Below are 11,484 nucleotides of genomic sequence, written 5' to 3' on the forward strand. Positions count from 1 at the left end.
GCTCGACAAATGCAATCCATGGTGGAGGGTATATACGATTCGACCCGGCCGAACTTAGCACGCTTTTAGTTGTTTACTTGTTTTTTGCAATTTTTCGTTCTACTAGGCTTGGTTTATGAAAAATTTCAAATTTTCCATTTCATTTTTTTTTTTTTTGTTGTTTCCATCATCGTTCTGCCAAATGATAGGCCAAACTGATACAGAGCAAAGCATTTCATTTAAAGGTCAACAGATGTCCAAGCTCTAACTACTATGATGTGATAGAGGCCAAAAATGGCAATGGCATGAAGAGGCTTCTGATGATGATTTTTGTGAATGACTAGAATAAATTATAAAGATGTGTACTTTAGTTCATTTTTGTATCTTTGAGTTGCAAAACAAAACCAAGAAAAAAAGATACAAAACTGGACAATATTGTTTCGTACTCAAAGTGATGATGAAAGGAATTAAAGATAAGAGATGCAAACTGAGGCAACGTTGAGTTTTTGAAAAGTCATCGGGCTATGTGATATTTAGCAACGAAATGGAAATTTTTTGGTTTTTATGGACAAATTTTTTCTACATTTCAGTACTTAAGGTTAATGCAGTATTCAACAAAGTGATGTATTTTTCTTCACTTCAACAATTTTTATTTTGTGAAATATGTAAAATGTATTACAGAATATATAGTGATGCTGGAATAAGCGTGTCCCTCTATAACACCGAATGCCTGGGTCTTAACTTCTGTGAGAAAATTGCTAAAAGATGTTAGCGGTGGTTATCCCCTCACCAATTCTTATCATGATATGGGGATACAGTTATATTGATTACATTGCTGATTGATGTGCCAATGTCATCAGCAGTGTAATCAGCATCGTTTTTATCATTTTGACTACTCCGACTTCTTCCACATAACTAAGATAACATTTCTTCCACATCGAGTTAATAAATTCCTCCATTAGTGTAAAAAAGAAATATTTTTTAATTGGCCTATTAGTAATGGATCCATAAATATTAATCTATCTTCCATATAATAATCCATTTTCATCTTTCTAGTTTCATGCTCGTTATCTTTATAACTGCGTAAATCATTTTTTTTTTTTTTTTGTAATTTCAAAATATACAGCATTCCCTAAATCTTATGCTACGTGATGCATGAATCCAATTTTTCGTGAAAGATGTTCATTATTTTCAAAATATATCCTAAAGAAGATATTCGTACTCACCATAGACATTAAGACGTGCCGAATGCTCCACACTACCCATGGTATTGGCTGCTATGCATTTATAAAGTCCACCATCATCCGGCCGTACATGGGAGATATTCAAATGACTTATCACATCGCCTGACATATCGACAAATTGCCCAATTGCAAAGCGATGATGCAGAGAAATATCCATAATAGGCTGTGAGTCCAACAGCCAGGAGAACTGTGCCATAGCGTAGCATGGTGGTGAGAGTGAGGACATGAAATGAAGGGAAAATAAACAAGTAAGAAGGCGTTAAGTTCGGCCGGGCCGAACTTTGGATACCCACCACCTCGGGTATATATGTGAACCACATTTTGTCAAAATCCAGTGAAAAATGCATACCTTATGCCCCATAGCAGCTATATAGATATAATCCGATTTAGACCAAATGCTTATAAGTACAAGTCATTGTTCAACCGAGAGATCGGTCTATATGGCAGCTATATCCAAATCTGGACCGATCTGAGGCAAACTAAAGACAAATATCGAAGGGCCCAACACAACTCACTGTCTCAAATTTCGGCGACATCGGATATGCGCTTTTTATGGTCCCAAAACCTTATATCGAGAGATCGGTCTATATGGCAGCTATATCCAAATCTGAACCGATCTGGGCCAAATTGACGAAGGATGTCGAAGGGCTCAACGCTACTCACTGTCCCAAATTTCAGCAAAATCGGATAATAAATGTGGCTTTTATGGGCCTAAGACCATAAATCGGAGGATCGGTCTATATGGCAGCTATATCCAAATTTGGACCGATCTGGACCAAATTGAAGAAGGATGTCGAAGGGCTCAACCCAACTCACTCTCCCAAATTTCAGCAAAATCGGATAATAAATGTGGCTTTTATGGGTCTAAGACCATAAATCGGAGGATCGATCTATATGGCAGCTATATCCAAATTTGAACCGATCTGGGCCAAATTGACGAAGGATATCGAAGAGCTCAACGCAACTCACTGTCCCAAATTTCAGCAAAATCGGATAATAAATGTGGCTTTTATGGGCCTAAGACCATAAATCGGAGGATCGGTCTGTATGGCAGCTATATCCAAATCGGGACCGATCTGGGCCAAATTGACGAAGAATGTTTAAGGGCCTAACACAAATCACTGTGCCAAATTTCATCCAAATCGCATAATAAATGTGGCTTTTATGGGCCTAAGACCCTAAACCTGAGGATCGGTCTATATGGCAGCTATATCCAAATCTGGACCGATCTGAGCCAAATTGACGAAGGATGTCGAAGGGCCCAACGCAACTCACTGTCCCAAATTTCAGCAAAATCGGATAATAAATGTGGCTTTTATGGGCCTAAGACCCTAAATCGGCGGATCGGTCTATATGGGGGCTATATCAAGATATAGTCCGATATAGCCCATCTTCGAACTTAACCTGCTTATGGACAAAAAAAGAATCTGTGCAAAATTTCAGCTCAATATCTCAATTTTTAAAGACTGTAGCGTGATTTCAACAGACAGACGGACAGACGGACAGACGGACAGACGGACGGACATGTCTAGATCGTCTTAGATTTTTACGCTGATCAAGAATATATATACTTTATAGGGTCGGAAATGGATATTTCGATGTGTTGCAAACGGAATGACAAAATGAATATACCCCCATCCTTCGGTGGTGGGTATAAAAAATATGAGTTGATATGAAATCAATTTGTAATACAATAAGGCAACTAACTGTAAACAAGTTTTATGAGATTTCAATAAACAACAACAACAACAACTGGAAAATATTTTTCGATGATATATTGACTGTCTTGTTGTTTAAGAGTTATCGATAAAAGAATGCTAATAAAAAAATTGATTAAGAATATTATAAATATTGTAGCAATCTTTAATAGCGAGGTGTATTTATTCGATAACAAATAATTCGCTCCGGCAGAACTCAAGTCGTTTTTATATCCACAACCATAGGATGATGGTATCACTAAGCTAGCCGCTCCGTTTGAAATACCTATGAATTCTTGTTAGTCTTGATATACCTATTCGATCTTTCATCTATCGGTAAGTCCCCCAGTCCGCCAAAAGATGTTTACCGAACGAATAAAGATACTCCCATCGAACTCTTCATGACTTCCTACATCTGTGGTAACTATGGTCCAACCTGATATGCTTACTTACTTTACTTTAATTGGCTATGATACAACATTTGTTCCATGCGCCTCGATCTTCTGCGCTCATTCTAAAATCTCTGACACCAAGTTTCGAGATGTCTCCCACCACTTGATATTTCCATCGGGTTTTTGGTCTTCCCGAATTGCGTGTACCACCGTATTTGCCTTTAAAAGACTTCTTTGCTGGAGGTTCTTCTTCCATTCTAATAACATGACCTAGCCAACGCAGCCGTTGTATTTTGATACGTATAACTTAATATGCTATAGTCGTCATACAGCTCGTGATTCATGCGAAGCCCATACTCTCTACTAACGCTAACTGGATCATATATTTTACGAATAATTTTTCAAACACTCCAAGTACTGCCTCATCTGCTTTCACAAGTACCCATGCTTCAAAACCATATAACAGCACGGGTAGTATCAGTGTCTTGTATAGTTTAATCTTAGTCGGTCGAGAGGTGGCCTTGTTTCTAAACTGCTTATTTAGTCCAAAGTAGCATCTGTTTGCGAGGATTATTCTTCGTTTAATCTCAAAACTGGTGTCATTCGTTTTGGATATGGCGGTGCCGAGGCAGATAAAGTTACTGACTGTCTCAAAGTTGTGGTTCCCAACTTTCTCCATTTTCTTTATCTGTTCGGTTGTGCAAGGCTTTTTGGAAGTTGAAACCATCCATTTCGTCTTATTTCCATTTACTGCCAGATCCATTTTCACTGACTCTCTTTCGATTCTTTCAAAGGCTGCAGTTACTACTTGCGGTGACTGACCTATGATATCGATATCGTCGGCATAGGCGAGTAGCATTTGTTGTCTTGTGAGTAGTGTGCCATATCTATTCACATCTGAATCTCGTATAATCTTCTTCAGCAGGATAATAAAAAGAGATCACACCACAGGCTGTCTCCTTGTCTGAAACCTCCTTTGGTTTTGAGTAACACGTAGAGATTCTTTCCTATCCTTACTGAGGAACGCGTATCAGCAAGTGTCATCCTGCAGAGTCTTACTAATTTTGCAGGGATACCAAACTCAGACATGGCTTGAAATACCTTTGGACGTAAAGGAGTATCGATGGCGGCTTTGTAGTCAACAAAGAGATGGAAGGTGTTGATTTCTCCTTCTCGGGTCTTTTCCAGTATTTGGCGCAGATATTCAATCTGGTCTAGGGTGGATTTATCAGGTCTAAAGCCGCATTGATAGGGCCCAATTATCTCATTGACTTTAGGTTTTAATCTTTCACACAGTACGCTCGAGAGTATCTTGTATGCGATGGGGAGGAGACTTATTCCTCTGTAGTTCGCACATTCCGTCTTGTCTCCTTTCTTGTGTACGAGACATAGTATGTTGAGGTTCCAATCATGGGTATGCGTTCTTGTAGCCAAATTGCGCAGACAAGCTGATGCATACGCCTTATCAGCGTGTCGCCTCCGGTCTTAAATAGTTCAGCGGGTAACCCGTCGGCTCCTGCTGCCTTGTTGTTCTTTAGTTGGGTTACTGCTACTTGGACCTCATTCTGACTAGGAGGTAAACATTCTATACCATCATCAGGGATTGGTTCTGCGGTATCCTCTTCGATGCCAACGTCGGACACTAGCAGTTGGGTAAAATGTTCCTTCCATATCCTCAGCATGTTATCTGTGTCAGTTACCAGATTTCCCTCCTTTTTTTCTGCAGGAGGATGTGCCTGCACCAAAGCCATCAGTTTGAGGTTTAATTCTTTGGTAGAATTTCCGGACTTCATTCTGACTCCAGTACATCTCAATTCGCTCGCACTCACGTCTTTCCATTACCTTCTTCTTTCTGCGGAATAGACTCCTCTCTCCCTTTCCCCCCGATACCTCTTCTTCATTTGGCGCGTTGCTACTGATTGCAGAATTATATGATCGGATCAAGGAGTGCTTTCATCAAGCAGTTGGGTCAGAAGAGTGGAGTATGCCGCTGCCATTTGTTGTGTTTGCAGCTTTTCAATGTCCAGCTTTCGTGCAGTTTCGGATCGTACTTTCCTCGCCATATTCAAACGGGAGCGAACCTTTGCTGCAACAATCTAACACGCTAGATGAATGCCTTCCATCTATCACAACGTGATCAATTTGGTTTCTCGTGTTTTAATCAGGTGACAGCCATGTGGCTTTGTGGATATTTTTATGTTAAAATCTGGTGCTACTAACTACCATGTTTTTTGCCGCGGCGAAATCTATCAGCCTCAACCCATTGCTGGACGTTATCTCGTGGAGGCTTAACTTTCCGACTGTTGGACCAAAAATTTCTTCCTTCCCTATTTTCGCATTAAAATTTCCCAGAACGATTTTAATATCATAGGCGGGGCAGCGGTCATATTCTCTTTCTAGGCGCTCGTAGAAAATATCCTTGGTCTGCTCGTCTTTGTCTTCCGTCGGGGCATGGGCACAAATAAGGCTGATATTGAAGAAATTGTCTTTTATGCGGATTGTGGCTAGCCTCTCATCCACCGGTGTAAAGCTGGAGACTAGGTGTTTCAGTCTCCGACTAACCACAAATCCGCAGCCAAATTCATGACTCGTGTTATGGCAGCTATAGTATAGTTCGTCACCGTTTGGTGTTGTAGTGACGCCATTCCCAGTCCAGCGCACTTCCTGTAAGGCGGTAATATCTGCCTTGTACTTCTCTAATACATCCGCCAGCGCGTATACTGCACCTTCTCTATAAAGAGTGCGGACATTACAGGTGCAGATCCGCAAATCATGGTCCTTTTTTCGTTTGCGTGGGTCGTCAACGTTGGGGGGGTCCGTTTATACTATTCCCTTGTTTTTCATAGTAGTTCTATGTTTTCCAGGGTTGGGTTACTGGCCCAGCGGCCCAACCGCATGGGTTTGTGGGATTGCATGTATCCCTCGTTGTGGCGATTTTATTTCTTGAGCCACTAGAGGGTGCAATTCTTATCAGATTTGACTGAAATTTTGCACAATGAATTCCTCTTCGGTCTCCAATAGCCACCACCGGTTCATAACATGACACCAATCGGTTCATAACTTGGTATAGCTCAAATAGCATAGCAATCCTCATCCACTATCCTTTGTTTGCCCATAATGAGATATCAGCCAAAGAACTTGACAAATGCGATCCAGGGTGGATGATATACAAGATTCGGCCCGGACGAACTTAGCACGCTATTACTTGATTTTACTAGTAATACCCACCGTTTGCAACATATCGAAATTTGCATATCCCACCCCATAAAGTATTTATTTCCTGGATCGTTGTAAAAATCTAGTCATGTCCGTTCGTCTATCTGTCTGTTGAAATCGTCCTTCTGTCTGTTGAAATCACACTACTGTCTTCAAAAATAAAGATATTGAGCTGAAACCTTGCACAGATTATTTTCCAGTCCATAGTCAGGTTAAGTTCGAAGATGGGCTATATCGGACTATAACTTGATATAACCCCCATATAGACCCATCTGCCGATTTAAACTCTTAGATTCCCATATAGCCACGTTTATTAACCGATTTCGCTGAAATTTGAGACAGTGGGTTGTGTTAGGTCACTCGATATTCTTCATTAATTTGACCCAGATCGGATTTGGATATAGCTGCCATATAGACTGATCTCTCGAGTTAAGGTTTTGGACTTCAAATGGCACAGTGACTTACGTTAGGCTTTTCGTCTTCCTTATCCTATATGGTTGAGATAGATCTATATTTGGATATAGCTGCCAAACAGACCAATATTTTGTAAAAAAAAAATGAACAGTGACTTTTATTTATTAGACCACTCAATATCCGCGCCGAATTTGGTCCAAATCGGACCATATTTCGATAAAGCTGCTATGGGTGTATAAATGGTTAATTTTCCACCGGAAAATGACAAAAGTTGGTTTGCATATATACCCGAGGTAATGGGCTTCCAAAGTTCGGCCCAGCCAAACATAATGCTTTTTAATATTTTTTTTTTTTTGATTTTCTCCCACTGTGCGACGTCAACTATCATGTTAAACAGATGTCGACTAGACATGGTTACTTGCGAAAAGACCTACTTAGAAGGGGCATATTCTCTTTTAGAAGTGCTTTTATGCTAGAAGCTGCATACAATGTGGAGCACACCTTATTCCACTGCATGCGTTGTATCGAAAGACACATGGATATGGAGGCAGGGTTTGGCAACTTTTTGTCTGGGACAATAGTCCAGTGGATGTAAGAGAACGAAAAGGACTGGAAGGCGGTGATAAAATACACCGAACAACTACTGCCCAGGATGGACCTAGACTGCGCAGGTATGAATGCAGAGGTATGGACCAGACACAATGAAAACCAGTAAGGAAAGGCAAAAGTCGGGCGGACTCGACTATACAATACCCTACACCACCGAGTCTTAAGTAAGTGCGAGAGCAGTAAAAATTTTATAACGATCCCAACAAAACAATCCCAAGTAACTTTTCGTCTGGGACAATAGTCCAGTGGATGTTGGAGAACGAAAAGTACTGGGAGGCGGTGATAAGATACGCCGAACAACTACACAGGATGGAACTGGACGTAGCAGCGTAAGGTATGAATCCAAGGGTCTGGATCATACACAATTAAAACCAGTAAGGAAAGGCAAAAGTCGGGCGGAGCCGACTATATAATACCCTACAACACCGAGTCTACCTTCTACTATTAAGTAAGTGCGAGAGCAGTAAAATGTTATAACGATCCCAACAAAACAATCCCAAGTACTGCCATAATCGAACACCTCGTGCAAAATTTTATATGGGTTGCCCAAAAAGTAATTGCGGATTTTTCATATAGTCGGCGTTGACAAATTTTTTCAACGGCTTGTGACTCTGTAATTGCATTCTTTCTTCTGTCAGTTATCAGCTGTTACTTTTAGCTTGCTTTAGAAAAAAAGTGTAAAAAAAGTATATTTGATTAAAGTTCATTCTAAGTATTATTAAAAATGCATTTACTTTCTTTTAAAAAATCCGCAATTACTTTTTGGGCAACCCAATAGATGGGACCAAAACGGTGGCTGCTACATCCATATCGGATGAAATATATATAAGGGAGCTAAATCTAAAACTAGACCTATTTTGATGAAATTTTGAGGATAAGTTAAAAGGTCCAATGAAATACCTCACGTAAAATTTCGCAAAGATTGGATGGAAATTGGGGCTGCTACAGCCAAAACAGCTCACATCGGATGAACGAAATATATGGGAGTTATATCTAAATCTGAACCGATTTATTCCAAAATCCATAGCATTTGTCCTTGAGCCAAAGAAATGGCATGTGAAAAATGTGATTGTAATCGAACAACAAATGCGACCTGTACGTTGATTTCAAGAATACATGGGCAGACTGATGGACAGACGGATGGACAGACAGACGGACAGCCTTACATAGCTTAATCGAATCAGGAAGTAATTCTAAGCCGATCGGTATACAATGGGTCTAGCTCGTCTCCTTCTTAGCATTGCAAACAAATGACCAAGGGGGTCAATCACCAGATATGGGATATGGGCACCAGATGTGGACAATCACCATATATGGGATTCATTTGGAAATAATGCTAAAGCGGTTCCAAAGTGGAGTTAATCGGTCATGTGCCACAGGCTGAGTTTTTAGCCGATACCATTGAAACTAACGGAGCCTGGCATACGGCAGAAGATGAACTCGTCGGTTATGTAACGCTTTTTCCCATACTGAACCGCAAAAAATGTCATAAGAGATTCTTTCAGGGAAAATTTTATGAGAAAACACCATATTATGGCAACATTTGTCTTAATCGGAGTTATATCTAAATCTGGTCCCACTCCTTCGCTTTTCAATATACTTTGAAGATTGCTTTAAAAAAAGGCTGCTCAAAATTTCAAAATGATCGAATGGAAATTATATAGAAAGACAGACAGATGGTAATCGAAATAGAAAATGAGTCTGAGTCGATCCGTATACTTATCAATGAGTCTCTCTGCCTTCGAAGTATAATAACCTGTACCATAGTATTGGTGTAGGCTATAAGGGATATCCCCCTCCTACATTGGTGATGCTTATAATAAAAATCCTTTCTATATTTATATCAATTGATGGAAATCCAATAAACAAAAAGACCCATGAAGAGATTAAATTCCTTTAACCTTCGTGCTCATTCAACCAAAACTTACTTGTGGTGGCGGTGAACCGCTAGCTGAACACTTAAGCGATATTAATGGACCTGGGCGAACATTCTGTTCGATGAACGTATAAATCAACTCAGGAACAGTATCTGCAAAACAAAGAGTAAAAGGAACATGACATACGTGAGCACATAAGTTATGACTTGTTTCCCCAACCAATCACACAGCCATGTAGGACATTTGACTGCCAGCCAGCCAGCCTGCCTGCCTCCCTGTCATACTTACCACCCAATTTCAATTCGGCCATGGCTTGAGCACTGGATTTTTGATTTTGCACCAAACATTGATAGACTCCACGATCTCGGCGTCCTACATTTTGTATCATCAACGAGTATTTGGCCAGAAAACGTAAACTGCAAAAGAAAGAAAACAGTGTCAATAGGTGTGCACATTGGCAAATTCGTGCATATGAGACCAGGAAAGGAAAAAGTATCATCAAAAAGATTATTTAAATTAAGCAACATGTGTATGAAAAGACTTTGGCAACATAAGGGAATACATAAGGATCATGGTAACAGTGGTGAGAAAGGATTATAAGGTTTCCAAAGAAAATTTAAACAAGCAAAAAAAGGAATTTAAACAAGTAAAAAGGCCTTAAGTTCGGCCAGACCGAACTTTAGATACCCACCAATCCGGTGCAAAACTCATACCTTATGTCCCATAGCAGAAATATGTGGAGGGGCTTAACTTAACTCTTTGTCTCAAATTTCGGCAACATCGGACAATAAATGCGCTTTTTATGGCCCCAAAATCTAAAACCGAGAGATCGGTCTATATGGCAGCTATATCCAAATCTTGACCGATCTGTGTCATATTGCAGAAGTATGTCAAGGGGCTTAACTTAACGCACTGTACCAAATTTCGGCGATATCGGACAATAAATACGTGTTTTATGGGCCGAAGACCCCCAAATTGGAGGATCGGTCTATATGGCAGCTATATCCAAATCTGAACCGATCTGAGCTATATTGACAGAGAATGTCGAAGGTCCTAACACAACTCACTGTCCCAAATTAAAGAAAAATCGGATAATAAATATGGCTTTTATGGACCTAAGACCCTAAATTTGAGGATCGGTCTATATGGCAGTTATATCCAAATCTGAACCGATCTGAGCCATATTGACGAAGGATGTCGAAGGGCCTAAAACAACTCACTGTCCCAAATTTCATCAAAATCAGATAATAAATGTGGCTTTTATGGGCCGAAGACCCTAAATCGGAGGATCGGTCTATATGGCAGATATATCCAAATCTGGACCGATCTGAGCCATATTGACGAAGGATGTCGAAGGGCCTAAAACAATTCACTGTCCTAAATTTCAGCAAAATCGGATAATAAATGTGGCTTTTTAGGGCCTATGACCCTAAATCGGAGGATCGGTCTATATGGCAGCTATATCCAAATGTGAACCAATCTGAGCCAAATTGACGGAGGTTGTCAAAGGGCCTAACACACCTCACTGTCCCAAATTTCAGCAAAATCGGATAATAAATGTGGCTTTTATGGGCCTTAGACCCTAAATCGGAGGATCGGTCTATATGGCAGCTATATCCAAATCTGAACCGATCTGATCCAAATTGACGGAGGATATCGAAGGGCCTAACACAACTTACTGTCCCAAATTTCAGCGAAATCGGATAATAAATGTGGCTTTTATGGGCCGAAGATCCTAAATCGGAGGATCGGTCTATATGACAGCTATATCCAAATCTAGATCGATCTGAGCCAAATTGACAGAGGATGTCGAAGGGCCTAAAACAATTCACTGTCCTCAATTTCAGCAAAATCGGATAATAAATGTGGCTTTTTGGGGCCTATGACCCTAAATCGGAGGATCGGTCTATATGGCAGCTATATCCAAATGTGAACCGATCTGAGCCAAATTGAAGAAGGATGTCGAGGGGCCTAACACAACTCACTGTCCCAAATTTCAGCAAAATCGGATAATAAATGTGGCTTTTATTGGCCTAAGACCCTAAGTCGACGGATC

The 11,484-nt window shown here is 40.3% G+C and overlaps 1 protein-coding gene across 1 annotated transcript; it reads right to left on the reverse strand.

The window, feature by feature from the left end:
* Positions 1 to 1,205: 1,205 nt before the first annotated feature.
* On the reverse strand, positions 1,206 to 9,844 carry LOC131998441 (cell adhesion molecule Dscam2-like; the record flags this gene model as incomplete). The annotated part of the gene is made up of 3 exons (XM_059370730.1): positions 1,206 to 1,410; positions 9,480 to 9,580; positions 9,717 to 9,844. Coding segments are annotated over 3 exons (434 nt in total), but the record flags the coding sequence as incomplete, so codon positions are not given.
* Between the last annotated feature and the right edge of the window lie 1,640 nt (positions 9,845 to 11,484).

Source organism: Stomoxys calcitrans, unplaced genomic scaffold (genome assembly GCF_963082655.1).
Source record: "Stomoxys calcitrans unplaced genomic scaffold, idStoCalc2.1 SCAFFOLD_159, whole genome shotgun sequence".
Classification (NCBI taxonomy): Eukaryota; Metazoa; Arthropoda; class Insecta; order Diptera; family Muscidae; genus Stomoxys; species Stomoxys calcitrans.